This window comes from Cervus canadensis, chromosome 2 (genome assembly GCF_019320065.1).
Source record: "Cervus canadensis isolate Bull #8, Minnesota chromosome 2, ASM1932006v1, whole genome shotgun sequence".
NCBI classification, from domain to species: domain Eukaryota; kingdom Metazoa; phylum Chordata; class Mammalia; order Artiodactyla; family Cervidae; genus Cervus; species Cervus canadensis.
The window spans coordinates 19,891,483-19,912,802 of NC_057387.1; the positions used below are offsets into that span (position 1 = coordinate 19,891,483).

Genomic DNA, 21,320 nt, shown 5'->3' on the forward strand with positions numbered 1-21,320 from the left:
AAATTATCAGCTTCTTGCAGCATCCAGAAACAGCAGCACCTTCCTATCCCAGGAGCAGAGGGGAGGGTGGCCACAGTTCAGGGATTAGGGGAGGAAAAGTGGCTGCAGAAGGAGGATTTTGTTGTGGCATGTTGCCTCGGCTGGTCAGTCAATCGGAGCCTGGCTGCCTATCTGGGCATCTCTCATCTATTAATCTGTGCAGCCTGCCAGCCATTCCTGCTGGTATGTAAAAGGAGAGGTTATAGCCCCCTCAACAGGGGGCTCTGGACCCTGACTCCGTTGTGAGGAGGTAGGTTGGCAAAGGTGAGTTCAGGAAGGTTCCCTGATTTCTGGAAGGATCGGAGCCCCTGCTTCCTAAGCCTCTCAGGTTCCATACAGCAAGGTGTTTCCTGTACCTAGAGCCTCCCTACCTTTGAAAAGGGAAATATTAAGACCTGGGAGAGGCCATGTGATTTTTATAAGGTCTCACAAGAATTCAGTGGTAAAGTGATGGTTGGAATCTCATTGTTCTAATACATGTAACACGGAGTCTTCCTTGTTCTGAGACTTTTCTTTAGTCAGCTCTTTTCTGCTGTTTTCTGTTCTGCTCTTTTCTTTAGTCATCTCCAGGCAGAAGGAATTCAAGCAGGTCTGTTTGGGAATCCCAGTTCTTCTCAGGATTGTTGTAGGAATTAAATGAGCTCAAGTGTGAGAGTGTCTCATGTAGCGCTCAGGACAGGGAAGGGTGTGGTCAGTGGGTGCTCTCCTTCCCTTCCGAAGTGTCCCAGCCCTTATCATCACCTTCTGGAAACTCGCTGGGCATCAGAGGTCCTAACCAACTTGGGTATACCCCTGAATTTATTTAGGTCTCCATTTACAGGATGTGTCAGGAGCTCAAGTACTTTATGGGTAAGGATTAATTACTACTATGATTTAATATATTAGCCACCCACATGGTGAGATACTGCTTTAAGCTACCCTATTTGAGAAGCAGTGGAGGAAATTCGTGAGGCTAATAAGATCTGTACCATTAATTTGAGTCTTGACGGTGTGGACTATGGAAAGTAAACCATTTTAGAGTATCTGTTTTAAGCTACACCTGCACCTTTGCCATAACCTGTTCCTTCATGATACATTCCCATAACCACCTAGCATTCCTGGTAAGGCTCATGCTTCGTAGAGAGCCTTGCATCTTGCAGAAGAGGGAGGCAGTGTCCACCATGGAAGGATCATGAATGGGAGGTGGGAGGAGAGAGGGAACCAAGGACAGATTGTTTCTGTCATTGTCTCAGTGACTATTATGATTTTAGTGACCATCTCTTTAGTCCAGAAAGTGGGCTGGAAAGTGACATGAAATTCATTTGTAGGCAAATGCAGAAAAAAAACACATTCAGTGAAAAATATTTAAAGTGTGAAGCTTGTAAACTGCACCGTAGGGGAGAAAAGCCAGACCTGGTGTCAGAAGGTCCTGCTTCCAGTCCTGGGTCTGCGGACTCTCAGCTGTTCAGCATGGTTAGACTTGAAGAATTTGCTCCAAGACTGAGACGGGAGGACTGGGGGAGGGGCTGTGGACCTGTGTGCTGCAGGAGGTGTTTACCCGCCCCTTCATCGGCATGTGCTGATTCAGATGTTACTCCGTCCTTTCTTGTTACACTCTCGGGTTTCCCCCACCAGGCCGTGCCTCCCCACATGGGGGGCCCAGTCTCAGACACCAGGAGAAGGGAGCACCTCCTCTTCACGTGGATCCCTTCCTTTGGGAAACCAACCTTTGCTTGCTTTTGTTATCAACTCCCCGTCTATGTCAGTGTCCCTCTGCCTCAATCTTCCCAGAAAGCATGAAGGTTGGTCCATAATGGCAGGCCAATATTTTTATTCTAGGCTTATCTCAGTAGACCCCATACACGTCTTTTCTCTTACCACTCAGTAGATGTTTAGAATGTGCACATACGGATGCTGGTCTTTGCAGGGTCTCTTGTCTCCATCCCAGCGTGGAAGGTAGTGAAGACAGAGTGGACTCTGGAGGAATGTTAGCTGCTTTCAGCATTTCTTTCTGTATGTAAAAGTCTTGGCACAATCCTTGGTGTGTGATCAACTTGACACCAGTGGCTATTGTTATGGTTATTACTGTTTCTAAAACCAGCCCACATTATCCATAGGGAGCAGTGGGCTCTGAGCTGTTCATGCAGGAAGGGGGCCCAGGAATTCCTTCATTGCTTCTGGAGGCTGTGCCTCCGTGCAGGTGTGTTTGGAGGCCTCCTCTTCTTGCACCACATCACCACATCTGCAGTGCTCAGCCTCTGCCTGGCGCTCCGGCTGTCTGTGCCTCTCCTCCCTGCTGAACTGTGGCCCTCCCAAGGCCTCAAGGGCTCCATCTCCGGCATATTCCTCTCTGTATCCCTCCCTCATGGCACAGTGCCTAGCACAGAGCATGTCCTTAGGGTAAATGAAATAAAAAGGAGACCCAAATGATGGATGTTACTGATATGTGTACTGCAAATGAACCATAGGACTACTGTCAACCTCCCTGGTGCCAGAGCCAGATGGCCTGGGGTTTGAATGCTGACTCTGGTGCTTATGAGCTGGGTGAACCAGGCAGTGACTGGCACATAGTAAGCTCTCAGTAACTTCTATGGTTTTTTTTCAGTCATCATTATAATTAAGAGGTTTTGGTGGACCAGTCCCTGAAATAGTTGAGTGCAGTTTTGGACTCTATACCTTATATGCTATGTTCTAAGCCACTTCAGTTGTGTCTGACTCTTTGGAGCCTATGGACTACAGCCCTCCAGGCTTCTCTGTCCATGGGATTCTCCAGGCAAGAATACTGGAGTGGGTTGCCATTTCTTCCTCCAGAGGATCTTCCCAGGGATTGAACCCTTGTCTCATGTCTCCTGCATGGGCAGGCAGATTCTTCACCACTAGTGTCACCTGGATACCTTAAGTAAGAAATAGTTTGAAAATTTTAGAAAAGGTAACTAGGAGGTGATGATAAAGAACCTCCTACCTCATGGCATCTGCACTTGCTGTTCCCACTGGTTTGAATCCTGTTGCCACAGATAGTCAAATGGTATGATTCTTCATTTTTTCAGATCTCTGCTCAAATGTCACCTTATCAAAGGAGGCTTCCTGGTTTTATGGTAGAACCCCTCCCCACCCCTACCCTGCTAGTCATCATCTTCTAATTCTGTTTCATTACTCTGATTTATTTTTCTTCTTAGCAATGATCACCTGGTTGATTGCATATTTTCTCATTTATTGTCTCTCCTCCTTACTAGAAAGTAAGAACCTTATAATCCTAGGGTCTAGAAAAGTGCCAGTCACATGGTGGGTCCCCTAAATCATTGTTGACATAACTGAATGACAAAATTAAGTCTCTTCATTTAGAGAGGATAACAGCAGGGAAGGGGTTACATGGAAGACCATAGGTTAAGAAAGGCCTATATTACATGAATGTAGCCATTCCACAAACACCTAATAGAATAAGGAAGTCCCCATCCCTGAAGGCTTGAGAAGGGTGAGAGAAAGAAAAAGAAGTTCTGCTTTATACAACAGGCCGTAATTTCAGGGGACTCCTTGCTCCAACAAGTGATGCTAGCTGAAGAATAAGAATCCATTCACAGATTTCTGGAAGCTCTGGTACTGTCCTTGGCCGTCTGGCAGCAGACGTTTCCCATACTCTTACTTCATTTCACTCCTGCTCCCTCTGTTAGAAGTAGGATCTTGGGCAAATGCACACAGGGCTGGTTTCTGATTGACCGTTTTGGATGTTTCTATGTGCCAGTGCAATGGAAGAGAGAAGCAGTAGGCAAGGAGTAAGTGTTGAGAGCAAAGAGGACAGTGGGAGGGTGAGAAAGAGACAGAGTGGGGAGCACCAGATCTACATTGCCCGTGGGTCCTTTGGAATGGGAGACACAGGGAAGAAACCATGGAGGAAGTGCTCACATGTGAAAAGTTCGGGGATTACTGTGAACCGTAGGTTGGAGAGCAGTTCATTTGTTCCATGATTCTTTCATTGAGCCAACATTATTGATAACCTACTGTGCGTCAGACACTGTTCTAGAAATGAGGGTTACATCAGTGAGTTCCTGTCCTTACACAGCCTGTACATTCTAGGATGGGAAGAAACATAGTAAACACATAAATAACATATGTAGTATGTTGGTTGGGGCCAAGTACTATGGCAAGTACAACTCTGGGAGATGGTGGGGGACAGGGAGGCCTGACGTGCTGCAGTTCACGGGGTCGCAAAGAGTTGGACATGACTTGGCGACTGAACACCACCACCACTATGGACAGAAATAAAACAGGGGAAGGGATGGGACGTGCTGGGATGGTGGAGTGGGGGCAGGGACAAGTTGTGGTTTGTAATGTGGCTGGGGAAGGCTGCATTTGATAGTGGCCTGAAGTTTTTGGTCTGGCCCCAGCCAGAGGCCAGACATTTAGCCACATGCTTCTGAGTCTCTTTTCTCTGTGCATCAGTTACTAGTGTTTCCTTTCCCATCCAAGTCCTTACAGTTTATTCAGTAAAGCTTAGGCACTGGGGACACACCGTGAATGAGATGGATAGAACCCCTGCCTTGATGGACCTTTCAGTCCCAACAACGTGAGGGATGCTGTGTTAGGACATTTTCAGGGCACTGGGGCAGCATGGAGCAGGGAACCATCCTCTCCAGAGGGTGTCAGAGAAGGCTTTCCAGGTGAGATGGGAGACTGAGTCAGTGTGTCTTCTCTTCATTTCCAGTCCTTTATCCTGGCCTTCTGCCAGTTCCTTTCTTCATTGAATGTCTCCCCAGATTTTGAGTTCCTCCCCATCTCACCTTTCTTGTTGTCTTAGGCTTCATGACTGATTCTTTCTTGGCCTCTATTTCCCTGTTAAATGAGGATAATAGCTGTTGCCACCCTTACACTCCTAAGAATGCAAGGGTGTTTCAGAAGATTAAGAGCATTTGGGGATTAGGGGTACTTGATGATAGTTTAAAAGCTCTTAGCTCCTGAATTAGGGCATCTACCTGACACAATGCATTGTTAAGCCTCACAGATTTCCCTATGGCGATACTTCTGTTCCTCCGTAGGCTCAAGCTGGGCATATTTGGAAATCTGGGCATAATTGCTTGGGGTGTTAAGTCCCTGTCCCTGGGCCCCACCCCCTTATAGGGCCTTGTAACAACAGAGCTCAGGTATGTGGCAAGGGATGTGGCAGGTGTCAGGGAAGTTTGCTGAGGGCCACCCACAGCCACAGCAGACACAGTACAGGTGCCTCAATAGCTGCTGTGTCCCCTGACCATGGTCTTCACTGGTCAGATGGCCATGCAGCCTTGCAGCAGGGGCCCTCCTAGGTATGGGTCTTCTTAATCCAACCTCGTTCTTATTTCCCACTTCACTGTCCCCTTTAGAACTCTCCTGCTGTAGTTAAGTTGTGTTTTTGCTGAGCCCTGGGCCCATCTCCTCACCTTTTCTCAGTTGTGAGTCCTGAGAGAAGAGCCAAGGATGCCAGCGAGTGGCTCTCAGGAGCTCTCTGCAGGTGCACCTCATCTTTATCATCCATGACAGCAGTGGCCATTATTTGTTGAGCATCTGTGAGCAGGGCACAGTGCCGGAGAACTAGGATGTAAAAAACATTTAAGATTTCAAAGAGATGATAACTTAACTTTAGATAGTACAGCAGAGCACAACATACTCCAGTAACGCAGTTCAGTTCAGTTGCTCAGTTGTGTCCGACTCTGTGACCCCATGGACTGCAGCACGCCAGGCCTCCCTGTCCATCATCAACTCCTGGAGTTTACTCAAACTCATGTCCATTGAGTCGGTGATGCCATCCAACCATCTCATACTCTGTTGTCCCCTTCTCCTCCTGCCTTCAATCTTTCCCAACATCAGGGTCTTTTCAAATGAGTCAGTTCTTCACATCAGGTGGCCAAAGTATTGGAGTTTCAGCTTCAGCATTGGGAGTTTCAGCTTTAGCATTAGTCCTTCCAATGAATATTCAGGACTGATTTCCTTCAGGACAGACTGGTTGGATCTCCTTGCAGTCCAAGGGACTCTCAAGAGTCTTCTCCAACACCATAGTTCAAAAGCATCAATTCTTTGGCACTCAGCTTTCCTTATAGTCCAACTCTCACATCCATGCATGACTACTGGAAAAACCATAGCTTTGACTAGATGGACTTTGTTGGCAAAGTAATGTCTCTGCTTTTTAATATGCTATCTAGGTTTGTCATAGCTTTTCTTCCAAGGAGCAAGCATCTTTTAATTTCATGGCTGCAGTCACCATCTGCAGTGATTTTGGAGCCAAAAAATTAAATAAATAAAGTCTGTCACCCCAGTAATACTTTCTGTAATTTCTGTATTTCCAGTAATACTCCAGTAATACTTTCTGGCAATAGGAAGCATAAGCCTCGGGGCCAGGATTTTGATGTCCTGTTTTGTTTTGTTCTCCTCTCAATCTCTTGAATGTACATGTCCTTCAATATCCACACCTAAGAAAACACCGTTTGAATCCTTCTTTGACCTCTCCCTGAGGTCACAGGGGGAGGCACACCTCAGCACAGCCCTTTGGTTCAGAGCACCATCTACCCCTGGAGAGAATCTTCAAGCTGTGACAGACTAGCACTGCTGACCTTGCATGCAGTGGTTTTCAAATTGTGTTACTAGAACCTGTCATGAGCTAAGGTGAGGGGGCCTGATGGGAAAGACCCTTCAGCTTATCCCATCCAACAAACTTCTTTTATCTTTAATACATCCTAAGCTTTGCTTTGGGCTTCCCCAATGACTCAGCAGTAAAGAATCCACTTCCAATTCAGGAGACCCGGCTTCAATCCATATGGGTTGGGAAGATCCCCTGGAAGAGGGCATGGCAATCCATTCCAGTATTCTTGCCTGGAGAGTCCCTTGGACAGAGGAGCCTGGTGGACTGTAGTCCCTATGGTTGCAAGGAGTCGGACACGACTGAAGTGAGTGAGCATGCACGCACACAAGCTTTGCTTTGAGGAAGGGATTCTGAAGTCAGTCTGAAAACCATAGCATCAGATTTGATTTGTTTATAGTATGGAAATGGAGGCCTATCATGTACATGATGACGCACAGCTTGGCAGTGCTGGTGTCAGAACCCTGGGTCCCTAAGGCCTATGCTTCCTATTATCAGAAAGTATTATTGGAGTATGTTGTGCTCTGCTATACTGTCTAAAGTAAGTTATAGTTTCTTTGAAATCGTAAAATGTCTTTTACCTCCTTGTTCTCCAGCACCATGCCCTGCTCACAGATGCTCAACAAATATTGGCCACTGCCGCATGGTGATGATGAAGATGAGGTGCACCTGCAGACAGCTCCTGAGAGCCACTCGCTGGCTTCCCTGGCTCTGGCCTCTCTAGCGCTGTGCTTCTGGAAGTCAATGGGCCATAAGTCCAGGCAAGGCATCTCAAAGGGGTGTTATTGCTCCCCAAGCTGTGCTTTTGGTTGTCTACTGGGTAAACACGAGCAACTCTGCCCTTATTGCTCCTCCTTTGAGCCCTGGCCTGAAAGTGACTCAACAGGAAACCCAAGGCTCTCAAACACTGCCTGACGAACCTAACTTCCAAGCTGTGTCTTTGACCCCATGCCTGTACTTACCTTTCTCCTCTTCCCCATCCATATTCTTTTAACATCCACCTCTTCCAGGTAGCTGCTCTAATTCCTTAAGCCTCCAAGTAATTTTCCTTCTCTAATAATAATAGTTTAAGCTATTATTTATTGAGCTTTTTAGACTCCACACCAAGTGCTTTATATCCATTATCTCATTTGATGCTCACAACAAGCTTATGAGATAGATAATATTATTACTCTCATTTTACAGACAGGGAAGTAAGGCTAAAAGTTGTTGAATAATCTGTATGAAGTTGTAGAGGTAGTAAATAACCAGAGCAAGATTTAAACCCAGGCAGTCAGACCCCAGAACCTATGGGCTTAACATTGCAACCATAGTGAGCTCCGATTAGTTTAGAGCTGGTCTAGTTATGTATTATTTACTCATTGATACCTTCTCCAAATATTTATTAGGCACCAACTACATTCAAAAGACCTTTGTTACTATTAAGAGCATATGTTAACAGTCCTCATCCTCTTAGTGTCTGTATGTGTCAGTATAATCCTCAAAATTTGACTGTACCCCCTTGAGAGCAGCTCCCATTTCCTGCTTCTCATCTATTCCCACTTTCCTTCCCCACCGCATTCACATGCTTAGTAGGGTGCTGGGTTCAGATGCTCATCAGATTCATGAATTTGATTGCCTTACAGCATCCACAGTCTAGGACACACACGGTGCATCCTCAGATCAGTGGGGAGGTTAGACAGTTTCGATTTCATTTTACCTGACTCCAAGCAGCCCTGCCTAAAATGATAGCATTCTAGGAAATGCCACCATCTAATTTAGGGGTTGGCAAACTGTAGTAGTGGGCCAATCGATTACTGCTGCCTATTTCTGCAAGACCCAGGACCCAAAACTGATTTTTATATTACTGATTACAAAACAATCAAAAGTAGAATACTATTTTGTAACACATAAAAATCATGTGAAATTAAATTTTAGGTACCTAAATAGCTTATTGCAACATAGTGCTGCTCATCTGTTGCATGTTGTTTGTGGTTGCATTTGTGCTGTGGCAGCCTCACACCCTTGCTGGACATGCTACCAACTGCAGTAGCGCAGTTACAACTTGACAGTGTCTCCAGTGCCACACTTAGCATTCTACTATAACATTTTATTTTATTTTTTATTACCAGTGCACACCCATCATGTTAAAGCAAAAAGGGAGGGAAAAGTAGACTTCAAAAGTCACATTTTTAAGGCACTTTTAAGCTTCTCCAGTGGCTCAGTGGTAAAGAATCAGCCTGCCAACGCAGGAAACACAGGAGACGTGAGTTCCATCCCTAGGTTGGGAAGATCCCCTGGAGGAGGAAATGGCAACCCACTCCCATATTCTTGTTTGGAAAATCCCATGGACAGAGGAACCTGGCGGGCTACAGTCCACAGGGTTGCAAAGAGTCAGACATGACTGAGCATGCACGCACCTAAGTGAAGGGTAGGGTTTTACTTTTGGACTTGCTATAGGATTAGAGGGTAAAGCATTATGTTTATTATGCAGTGACACAATAGCTGTGCTAAAGCAATACGATATATTTTTATGTGATCAGACTAAATACTCATCACAGTGTTCCTAACTTATAGGAGGCAGCAAGTAGAAAAAATAGAATTTAAAATGAAAAATTTTTTCACAGCAGAGTTTCTTCAGCAAAAAATGAAAGAGAAACAGCATCCAAAGTAAGCTTCTGAGTGGCTCATCTGTTAGTCAAGTGAGGAAAGCTGTTTACCTATGTTGAGTTAATTAAATCATATTCAGTTGAAGCAGGTAAAGAAATATGTCCAGAGAAAATAAACTTGCTTAAGAATACTAGGCTTTTGGAAAAGATTGAGGAAATAACATTAATATTCAGTTAAAAACAAAACAAATAATTTTGAATGCTTTTCTGTTGTTCCTGAGAGTTGATGGATGTTTCTGATGCTGCTCCATTGTTTATTTGAGGAGTAAATACTAAGTTTGAAGTGACTCAAGAATTAGCCTCTGTGAATAGTCTGTGGAACAACTATCTGCAACGATCTTTTCAAAGTAAAGAAAATACTAATTCCTGAAGTGGAATCTGCTAAACTATGCTGATGGTAAAAATACATGTGGAGAAGAAAAGGGCTGAGTTAGAAAAATTTTCAAGCTTGTGAAAATGTGTTGTTAAAGCTTGTGATTAATTATGGTGTTACTCATCAGCAGATACTCTGAAAATTTTGAGTCTTTCACATTATGAAACCAGTGGTGTCAATGGTGAACTTCATTTCCTCTTATAAGCTTAGTCATGCTCACTTCTGGGATTTTGGGGTCAGAAACTGAAGCTGAGTACCTTCACTTGCCCTCCTACACAAGAGTTCAATGGCTTAGCAGTGGCCATATTTCACTGTGATGTTTTGGGTTCAGGCTGAGATTGAAATTTTTATTGAATGAGAAGAATCATCTTCATCCACTGTTTTTCAACACAAATGGCTTTGGAAATTAGCTTTTGTGGCAGATTAATGTTTCTTAATGAATTTAATCTAAAGTTACAAGGGAAAACAGTGCTTAGCTGTGAAACTTATGCTGCAGTAAAGTTATTCAAAGACAACTAACATTGTTTGAATCGTAAGTAATGTCATGCTGTTTTGTGGGCTTCCTGTTCTGTTCAAAGTTTAAGTAAGAAATTGCATTTCATTGCCACACATATTAGTAGCAGCTATTTTCTGAGTTCAAACTACATTTTCAGCAGCGTTTTCCTGGACCTCAGTGCAAGTGTAAAGGAAATTTCTGTTTTTCAAAATCCATTTAACTGTGCAATTCAAAAGCTTTCTCCTTAATCTTAAAACTGATAGGAATTACTCTTTAATATGATGCTATGTTTTAAGGCAAATATCAAGAAATGAATCTAGTAGAAGTCTATTAATACCTTCTAAAAAAGGTGAATGTGCTCAATTAAATTGATATTTGTGGATTGATATCAGTATTTGGCAATATGTATCCATGTGAGAAGACATTTTAAAATATATAAAATCTCATTACATGTCAGTAACAGCAGATGAATATTTGCAATTGATTTTGGGTAATGAGAAAAAATAACTTTGAGCCTTAACTAAATGAAATATTATTCCTTAAAAAGGAATTGCAGTTTTTCTCATAGGGTTTCCCAGGTGGCTCATTGGTAAAGATTCCACCTGCCAATGAAGGAGACATAGGAAACATGGCTTTGATCCCTGAGTCAGGAAAATCTCCTAGAGCAGGAAATGGCAACCCACTCCAGTATTATTGCCAGGATAATCCCATGGACAGAAGGGCCTGACTGGCTACAGTCCATGGGGTTGCAAAGAGTCGGACATGACTGAGCACTCACACAGTAGTAGTAGACCTATATTACAAAAAATTGTATTCAATTATTATTTTTTATATTTTAAATTTTATCAAAAGATCATAGAAATTTGTTTTCCCTCTTGTTATATATAAGAAAGTATGTGATGTACTTTTAGTCCACAAATGCCTAAAATATGTATTGTCTGGATTTTATAGAAAGTATTAGCCCACCCCTAATTTAATTTATACTTTAACTGTCCAGGGACAAGACAAACAAGCAGACGGGCAATAACCAAAGATCCTATTTTCTTGAATCTCAGTTAAGACTTAAATCCTTAGTGGAATGAATGTAACAAAACAGAAACAGACTTAAAGTTACAGAGAACAAACTCTTTGTTATCAGAGAGAAGAAGGGTAGGGAGGAGCAAAGTAGGTGAAGGGGATTAAGAGGTACAGACTATTAGGTATAAAATAAATAAGTTACAAGAATATAATGTACAGCACAAGGAATATAGCCAATATTTTATAATGACTTTATGTGGAGCATAATCTATAAAAATGTTGAATCACTATGTTGTACACATGAAAGTAAAATAATATTGTAAGTCAACTATATTTCAATTTTTGAAAGTCTTTAGTTCTGAAATTTATCTGATTGCTTTTTGTGCTGTCACATCATCAGCAAGGTCATCAGGTCATTGTGGGAATCAGTTTTAATTTGTTCTGAGTCAGTTCTTTGCAACAGAGTAATGAAACTCTTTATTTGCAATAAAGAAGCCCAAGCATTTCAATAAAGAAACCCAAAGCTTTAGCCGCCTGAATTGGCTCAGTTGGTTTTTGGTTTATGGGAACTGTCACCCTCTGAAGCAGACAAAATGCCTCTAGGGATGGAAAAGGCAGAGGTTGAGGAAATCCTCTGGAGTGCTTGATGTGGTTGTGGAAGGGAGTACGTTCAGAGGTTTTGGACATACCTGGGATGTTGAAATAGAACAGAAGGGCCTCCTGAGTGGGGACAGAACCCTGGGCTCAAGGCAGGGATCAGGCGTGGCCTTTAGCTCAGCTCAGCCCTATCCCTGGGTCAGAGTTGATACTTCTTCTGTCTTCCTTCAGACCTCATTTGTTTGCTCTTTGCATATTTGTGTTCAAGAAGGGGGGCAGTAACATTTTTTTACAGATGAGGAAAATGAAGCTCAGAGAAGCTAAGTAGGTAACCAAAAACATAACTGACATAGTCAGTATAAGGTGGAGTGAGGACTTAAAAACCAAGGACTCTGCCTCCCAATGCAATTCCTTTGCCCTCTGACTAGCACTATGCTGGACATGGCTGATTGATCAGAGGGTCTCCAGAGGACTTCCCCATTCAAAAGATATTGTGCTGCAAACCCAGGGTTAGTTTTGCTCATTGCTTTCTTGTGGCACCCTCTTTCAAAATGTGAATTGGCATATTAAAGCTTTAATGCTCTTTTTTTTTTAAGACTTTTTTTTCTTTCCATGCCATGTGGCTTGCGAGATCGTAGTTCCCTGACCACGAATTGAAACTGGGCCTTTGGCAGTGAAAGAAGAGCCTTAACCACTGGACCATCAGGGAATTCAAGACATTATCACTCTTAAGTAAGTTCTTTGTTTACTCACATCTAAGATGAGAATGTTTGTGTTAGGAGTTTTACAAGCAGAGATGACAAGGGTTCTGAAAAGGTAAGTGAGGGATGCAGAATTTAGATTTTCCCTTTTCATAGTTTTGCTTGGAGCCCCATAGGACTCATGTCACATGAAAACTTGTTCTCCTCCTGGGGGAAGAAGAAATGAATCTGGACTCTTCCAGGAAATGTCAGCCGTTGGTCTGTTGTCTGAACCTCTCACCAGGTACAGGCCTGTCTCGGTGCCCTTCTCCATGGTGGTGTCCAGCCTCTGTGTGGCCATTCCCTCTGATGGAGGAAGCACTGGGAACTACCCACACCTGGGTAGTTACAGCCATGGGGAATATCCATCTGCTTGGAGCTATAAAGCTACCTGGGAACTCTGTTCCTTGGCTTCTATTCTGCCTTCTGGAACAATGTAAATCAGGGCCCATCAGATTCTTCCTTCAGGTGATTTCAGAAAACAATTGTCCAGGCTTCCTCTTGTATCTCCCCTTCCCTGTCTCTATCTCTTTTGTTCTTTTCACTTTTTGTATATGATAGGATCTCCAGAACACTTACAATCCTGGCTGCCAGCTCTGGTTACACCATAATTTGTCAACTCCTCTCATAAAGCTGGTACTCAGAACTGATTGGTCACATTCATTCATGTTTGTCTATTCAACAGACATTTATGTGGGCTTGCTTTATGCTGAGTCCTGAGCACATGTCTGGGGGATGCAAGATCAGATTCAGTTTCTGGCTCTGTGGTGCTGATTAATTTAATTATCAAATAATCAGACTCATTCTCTCACCTCCAGTCTGTCTATTGCACCCCCTTTTCTTCTCTTTGAGGAAGACACAGGTAGAGACAGGCCAAAGTTTCACAAAAGGAGTGTTGGGAAAGGCTCTGGATGAGTTTTGAGGCAGGGCTCTGTTGGCTCAGCCAGTTGTGGGGAATGCAATGTCTGGGCGGCAGTTTTTCACAGCTATCAAGGTCTTCCCCTCATAGCAGTGAAACTACATTTCTCTTTAATGTCTTCCCTGGCCCTGGAGCACCAGCCTGAATCAAGGCTGACTCAGTTGTCCCAGGCTGGCCCACTGGCTGATTCTTAGAGCTCTGGATGTCCACCGTGGCAGCAGATGGTGCAGGTCAGTGTGGCTCCTCCTGCCAGCCTTAGAGTAGTGACAGCCCCAGCCCGGGCACAGACTGCATGGCAGTAGTGAGGAAGAAACTTGGTCTCCTTCCCCAGGCTCAGGAATAGCAATAGACCAACTGATAACAGTATTATTTTTAGTCTTGTTGCTCATGTTTCATTATTGTTTCTAGTTTTGTGTACTGATTGTTCTGATCATGCAAAATCTAAAGAGGAGTTTCATCTCTACAGACACCCTGGGCCTGGGAGCTCACCCAAATCAGAAGACTAGAGAGGGCATTATGAAAGAGTCAGACCTGAAGAGTAAGGCCTCCCTCAGGTGACAGAGCTGGAGCCGGAGCTGGTGGCAGGATTCTGACTTTGAAGAGGATGAGACACATTGGGATGAGAAGGCTGAATGGCCTCTCAGTCTGAGTTGAAAGGAGATGAATTTCAACCCATTTCCCACATGGTGGGTTTGGGAGCATGGGGCCCACCGCTAGTGTTCCTTCTTACCCAAGGGACTGCAGACCTGGCTTTGGAGTGTGACCTGGTTTTTAGAGAGGAAGAGGGTTGCAGGGTTGAAATAGCTTAAGATTAAGGCCAAAATGAATAGACCCAGAAAGTTTGGAAGAGAATAAAAGTCAGAGTGATGGTGATATGATGATGAAGTTTTAGGTTCTTGCTGAGCCTTGAATTCTTGCTTTGAAATCTGTTTGTCCTCCTAGCCATGGAGCACGTTGGAGCTAGGCTGAGCACTAACCACAAACCTGGGTTCCACTACAGAGTCTTCTCCTGTCCCCTGCCAAACCATGCGTCCTTGGGCTAAGTACTCCCCTCTCTGTTCCAGCTTCCACTTTTGTTGACTCCAGAGCCAAAGAGGGGATGTATGAGTGTCTGTGGACACCTGGTGGCAGTTTAGAGGAATTAAAGCCAGGTCATCAGCGGAGCTCTGTGTACATTGCACAGGTATGTGTCATGTGTCCCAAAGCACTGCCTGGGTTTGGAAGCTAAGTTAGTCAATCTGATATCAGTCTGAGGGTTTCATCCTGGGAAGATGGTCCTGTTTTATAGTTCAGATTTGTCTAGAAATGTATCCTTGTTGCTGGCCAAAATCCTCACATTTGGTTTAGTTTGACTGTTCCCATGAGTTCTTCCCAGGTGGGGCTAGTGGTAAAGAATCTGCCTGCCAATGCAGGAGGCACAAGAGACACAGGTTTGATTCCTGGGTCAGGAAGATACCCTGGAGTAGGAAATGGCACCCTACTCTCCAGTATTCTTGCCTAGAAAATTCCATGGGCAGAGGGGCCTGGTGGGCTACAGTCCATGAGACCACAAAGAGATGGACACAACTGAGCACACAGGACTTCTGTGAACAATTTCCTTTCTTTGTCCCACAGATTTTATTCTAGAGGTAAGATGCTTGTGGATCTGGGACTAACAGCGTGTGAAATATACCAGAAGTATTATGGTGCTTAGCAAGACTTTCAAGTTCCTATTATCATCCTCATTTTATAGATAAAAAACTGAGGAATGGAGAGAGGTTATATGACCTACCTGAAATCACATAGCTAGTCAAAGAGAGGGAGTGGATTTTAACCAAAATGGTCTACTACAGATCTCTAAGTTTGAATAAACCACTGACGGTTTGACATTCATGTACATTCCTTGAGGGATCCTGATAAAGCTCTTCATTCAGTCAGTCAGTTCAGTTGCTCAGTTGTGTCCGACTCTTTGCGACCCCATGAATTGCAGCACACCAGGCCTCCCTATCCATCACTAACTCCTGGAGTTTACTCAAACTCATGTCCATCGAGTCGGTGATGCCATCCAGCCATCTCATCCTCTGTCATCCCCTTCTCCTCCTGCCTTCAATTCCTCCCAGAATCAGGGTCTTTTTCCAATGAGTCAACTCTTCGCATGAGGTGGCCAAAGTACTGGAGTTTCAGCTTCAGCATCAGTCCTTCCAATGAACACCCAGGACTGATCTCCTTTAGGATGGACTGGTTGGATCTCCTTGCAGTCCAAGGGACTCTCAAGAGTCTTCTCCAACACACAGTTCAAAAGCATTAATTCTTTGGTGCTTAGCTTTCTTCACAGTCCAACTGTCACATCCATACATGACCACTGGTAAAACCATAGCCTTGACTAGATGAACCTGTGTTGGCAAAGTAATGTGTCTGCTTTTTAATATGCCTGTTTAGGTTGGCCATAACTTTTCTTCCCAAAGAGCCAAGCATCTTTTAATTATATGGCTCAGTCACCATGTGCAAGTTGATTTGGAGCCCCCCAAAATAAAGTCTGTCACTGTTTCATTGTTTCCCATCTATTTGCCATGAATGTGACCAGTGCCCCATGATCTTAGTTTTCTGAAGTTGAGTTTTAATGCCAGCTTTTTCACTCGCTCCTCTTTCACTTCTTCAATCAGAGGCTCTTTAGTTCTTCTTCATATTCTCCATAGGTGGTGTCTCTGCCATATATGAGTTATTGATATTTCTCTGGCAACCTTGATTCCAGCTTGTGCTTCATCTAGCCTAGCATTTTGCATGATGTACTCTGCATATAAGTTAAATAAGCAGGGTGACAATATACAGCCTTGACATACTCCTTTCATAATTTGGAACCAGTCTGTTGTTCATGTCCAGTTCTAACCGTTGCTTCTTGACCTGCATACAGATTTCTCAGGAGGCAGGTCAGGTGGTCTGATATTCCCATCTCTTGAGGAATTTTCCACAGTTTGTTGTGATCCACACAGTCAAAAGCTTTGGCATAGTCAATAAAACAGAAGTAAATGTTTTTCTGGAACTCTCTTGCTTTTTCAGTGATCCAGCGGATGATGGCAATTTGATCTCTGGTTCCTCTGCCTTTTCTAAATCCAGCTTGACTATCTGGAGGTTCATGGTTGGTGTACTGTTGAGGCCTGGCTAGGAGGATTTTGAGCATTACTTTGCTAGCGTGTGAGATGAGTGCAATTGTGTAGTAGTTTGAACATTCTTTGGCATTGCCTTTCTTTGTGATTGGAATGAAAACTGATCTCTTCCAGTCCTGTGGCCACTGCTGAGTTTTCCAAATTTGCTGGCATATCAATGCCGCATCTTCACAGCATCATCTTTTAGGATTTTGAATAGCTAAACTGGAATTAGATCATCTCCACTAGCTTTGTTCGTAGTGATGCTTCCTAAGGCCCACTTGACTTCGCATTCCAGGATGTCTGGCTCTAGGTAAGTGATCACACCATTGTGGTTATTTGGGTCATGAAGATCTTTCTTGTATAGTTTTTCTGTGTATTCTTGCTACCTCGTCTTGATATCTTCTGCTTCTGCTAGGTCCATACCATTTCTGTCCTTTATCGTGCCCAGCTTTGCATGAAGAGTTCCCTTGGTATCTCTAATTTTCTTGAAGAGGTCCTAGTCTCTCCCATTCTATTGTTTTCCTCTATGTCTTTTCATTGATCACTGAGGAAGGCTTTCTTATATCTCCTTGCTATTCTTTGGAACTCTGCATTCAAATGGGTATATCTTTCCTTTTCTCCTTTGCCTTTAGCTTCTCTTCTTTTCACAGTTATTTGTAAGGCCTCCTTAGACAACAATTTTGCCTTTTTGGATTTCTTTTTCTTGGGTATGGTCTTGATCACTGCCTTCTGTACAATATCATGAACCTCCGTCCATAGTTTTCAGGCACTCTGTGTTACTCCATTATATGTTTTCCATTGAGGGTGTATGGTTGTATAATGTATGTATAATGTTATAATGTTGAATAATGTATAACCATCAAGCATTTCCAATTTATTATAGTACCTATGAAGGGTGACATTAGAGAGAATTTATTCACTAGATATTTTCATTGTCTTATTGAATAAGAGAGGCTAGATGTAGAGAGGCTAGAAGGAATTGTTGCATTCTGCCACAGAATGTCAACAAATCACATCCTACCTCCTGCTCTATTTCTGAACAGTGTTGGAATATTAAGCAGGAAGAAAATACAGTAGCCAGAATGCTACTTTCTTACTGATAGTCATGCAGTTACAGGCTGTGGCTCTAGATCTGTTGCTGGGGATTACTCATGACTCGTGGTAGGCCCCATGGTTAGGCAGAGTTACCCACCTCCTGGCAGTCCTGGGCTCAGGCAGGCTTCCTTGAACTTATGTAGGTCCTTGCTGTGCCATGGAGGATCTCTGTAGCTCCCAATGGAAGGCTGGCAGACCTGAGCCAATTACCCTTACTAAATTTTACCAATCAGATAAGTCTTTCTACCATTGCAGGGGCAGAGACAAAAAGAAGTGGAAAGAGTCCAGACATGGGGAAAGGCACTCACATCCTCCAGAGACCTTAGACATCTTGTTGTCTTGCCCTCTTATTCTACAGATACAACAGAATTCCACGGAGGGAAAGGACTCTGATAAGCAAGTGTTACAAGGTCATCAGGGAGCAGAGCCAGGAAACTATATATCCTTACCTGGGTCCAGACTCCACCTACTTTGCACTATTTAGTTCTTCTCCAGGAAGAGTGAGCAGTGGGAGTGCTCTCAGACCTGGTGTGCAAGGGCCCTGGTGGGAAGGGAAGGAGGATGGAAGCCATGAAGCCAGGGTGAATGTGCCTTGTGAACAGAGAATAGAGTGACCCCCTCAGCACTTCAGAGCATCAAATATTGGAGTCAACCTTTCTTTCCCCTGCTGTCCTCCTCACAGTTCTACCTAGGTGGAAGCTGGAAAGACTGTTTGAAATGACTCACTCTATTAGGTTCCAAATTGGGAAAAGAGTATGTCAAGGCTGTATATTGTCACCCTGCTTATTTAACTTATATGCAGAGTACATCATGCGAAATGCCAGGCTAGATGAAGCACAAGCTGGAATCAAGATTGCCGGGAGAAATATCAATAACCTCAGATATGCAGATGACACCACCCTTATGGCAGAAAGTGAAGAACTAAAGAGCCTCTTGATGAAAGTGAAAGAGGAGAGTGAAAAAGCTGGCTTAAAACTCAACATTCAAAAAACTAAGACTATGGCATCTGGTCCCATCACTTCATGGCAAAAAGATGGGGAAACAATGGAAACAGTGATAGACTTGGTGATGGACAGGGAAGCCTGACGTGCTGCAGTCCATGGGGTGGTAAAGAGTTGGACCCAACTGGACGACTGAACTGAACTGAACTCTATTAGGATTCCTCAGTGAAACAGAGCCAATAGGATTTGTATATAATGTGGGGAAAGTTTTATTGTAAGATGTTGGCTCAGGCAACTATGGAGGCAGGCAAGTCCAGCATCTTCAGCTTGGAGACCCAGGAGATCCCATGGTACAGATGAAGTCTGAAGGCATTCCACTGGAGAACTGCCTCTTGCTCAGGTCATCATCGTTGTTGCTCAGTCATTAAGTCACGGCTGACTCTTTGGGACCATACAAACTGCAGCATGCCAGGCTTCCCTGTACTTCACTATTTCCTGGAGTTTTCTTAAACTCATGTCCATTGAGTCGGTGATGCCATCCAACCATCTCATCCTGTTACCCCCTTCTCCTTCTGCCCTCAATCTTCCCCAGCATCAGGGTTTTTTCCAATGAATTGGCTCTTTGACTCAGGTTGGTGGGTGTGTTTATTCTATTTACACCTTCAGTTGATTGGATAAGATCTGCTGATGTTATGCATGGCAACCTGCTTTATTCAAAGTGCACTGATTTAAACGTTGAAAGTGAAAGTCGCTCAGTCAAGTATGACTCTGAGACACCATGGACACCGTGGAATTCTCCAGACCAGAATACTGGAGTGGGTAGCCTTTCTCTTCTCTAGGGGATCTTTCCAACCCAGGGATCGAACCGGGGTCTCCTGCATTGCAGGCCGATTCTTTACCAACTGAGCTATCAGGGAAGCCCTTTAATGAAACATCCATGTAGTATGTATTCAATTATTTCCTTTAAACCAATGTTAATCTCTCACTTAAAAAAGTTAGCCTCAGAACAAAATAATATTCGAGAAAAGGGGTTGTTATACTAGTAATTTCTTTTTTTTTTTTTAAGTTGTTTCAAAGTAGTTTATTTAGGGGTTCCATTTTCATTCCTCAATAGATTTTATGTATTTTTGATATGCTTCTTCACTCATTAGTTCATCTAGTTCTGAAGGGTTACTGAATGTCATCTTGATCAGCCAACCGTCTTCATAACAAGACTTGTTGACAAATCCTGGATTTTCTGCTAGAGCTTTATTAATTTCAGTTACTTCTCCTGATAGAGGGGAATAGAGTTCACTAGCAGCTTTCACACTTTCCAAAGCACCAAACTCCTCTTGTTTGTTCAACTTCGTCCCAACTTCAGGTAGACTACAGTAAACAACATCTCCCAAAGCTTCCTGTTCAAAATTGCTGATGCCCACTGTTCCAACACCGTTTCCTGTTGTTACCCATCCGTGTTTTTCTGTGAATTTCCGCACCGACGGCAGAGCAGGGCCGGTGCGCAGTGCCCGGACGGCACCCGCCCGCAGGCCCCAGGGCCGCGGCGAGCAGGGCGCGCTGGGTGCCGAGATGGCGCGCAGGCTGCCGACCGCGGCCCGCACGCTCCGCACCGCTTGCAGCGCCATGTTCGCACGGGTGCAGAGGGTCTCCGCGGGGCACCTAGAGTACCCCGGCCGGCGGGGGCGGGGAGGGGCGGGGCCTAGTAATTTCTTTTTAAAACACTCAAGAGTAAATAATTCAAGCATTTCAAAACAGCTTACATTGCACCTAAAACCATCTTGCTTTTGGGAACGGTGTCAACAGAGCTGCAATTAAGGAACGAGCCTGACGCCCCTCTTGACCACTAGGGGGCGTACTTGCCCGCCGTCCCGGAAGCCCCGGCCTTTTATCCTGTCGTGACGTGCTGTGCCCCTTCCCCTGGAGGACTGCCGCGGTGCTCCCAGACCCGGGCGCCATGAGAGGCCCAGAGCTGAGCCCTGGGGTGCCAGGGCCACTCGCTATCCTGAAAGGGCTGCTGGGGTTCGCAGGGGAGGTAAGGACTCTGGCACGGCGCCCTCCCAGATGCGGAGGATCCTAGAAGCAGAGCCCTTTTCACCGAGGAGGTGGGAGCGAGCGGGGGTGGTCAGGCAGCCCAGCTGCCTCGTGCACTGGGAGTGTGTCTGGAAAGTGCGAGAGGCCCTGCTTCAGGTATCTGCCTCAGAGACACTGGTGCGCTTGGCCATGTCTGACCCGGGGAGAGTAGAGAAGGCTACTTCCGGAAAGAGGGTCAGGGTTCGGCTGACTCAGCCAAGTGAGGCAGTTGGGAGCGTCCTAGGGTCACATGGCCTTCTGGGCAACATCCACTTTCTTCTCAGGTGGCCAGGATGAACTGGGAGGCGTTGGGATCCAGAGCTCAGGACTGAGGTCGTGCCTGGCTTGAGGGGAGGGATGGTTGGTCTGTCACAGTTGTCACAGACAGGTGCCCTAGGACTCCCCACGTGACGTGAGCACACCGTGCCTTGATTTCTCTTATCAGTATTTTAATTTAAATGGTTTCACTACCTTACTTAAGCGAAAACATTTATTTTAAAAGGAAACTTTCTTCATCTATAAAATGGTAGTCATGGTATGTGTGTCAACGGATTGATATGCAGATAAAACAAATTAATACATGAAAGTTCTTTAAACAGTACCTGACACTTAAGAACTCAGTATGTGGTACTGACTAGGAAACACTGGTACATATAGTCCTTCAGAGGAGGTTTTAACTCTCT

The 21,320-nt window shown here is 44.4% G+C and overlaps 1 protein-coding gene across 1 annotated transcript; it reads right to left on the reverse strand.

Annotated features, from left to right (window-relative positions):
* Window positions 1-19,639: 19,639 nt before the first annotated feature.
* LOC122434906 (glycine cleavage system H protein, mitochondrial-like) lies at window positions 19,640-20,224 on the reverse strand. The gene has a single exon (XM_043458705.1). The coding sequence runs from the start codon at window positions 20,190-20,192 to the stop codon at window positions 19,671-19,673; it is 522 nt and encodes a 173-aa protein (XP_043314640.1). The 5' UTR covers window positions 20,193-20,224; the 3' UTR covers window positions 19,640-19,670.
* Window positions 20,225-21,320: the final 1,096 nt, after the last annotated feature.

Coding starts and splice junctions, on each gene's coding strand:
- LOC122434906 (XM_043458705.1), bottom strand. CDS start 20,192: ATGGCGCTGCAAGCGGTGCGGAGCGTGCGGGCCGCGGTCGGCAGCCTG.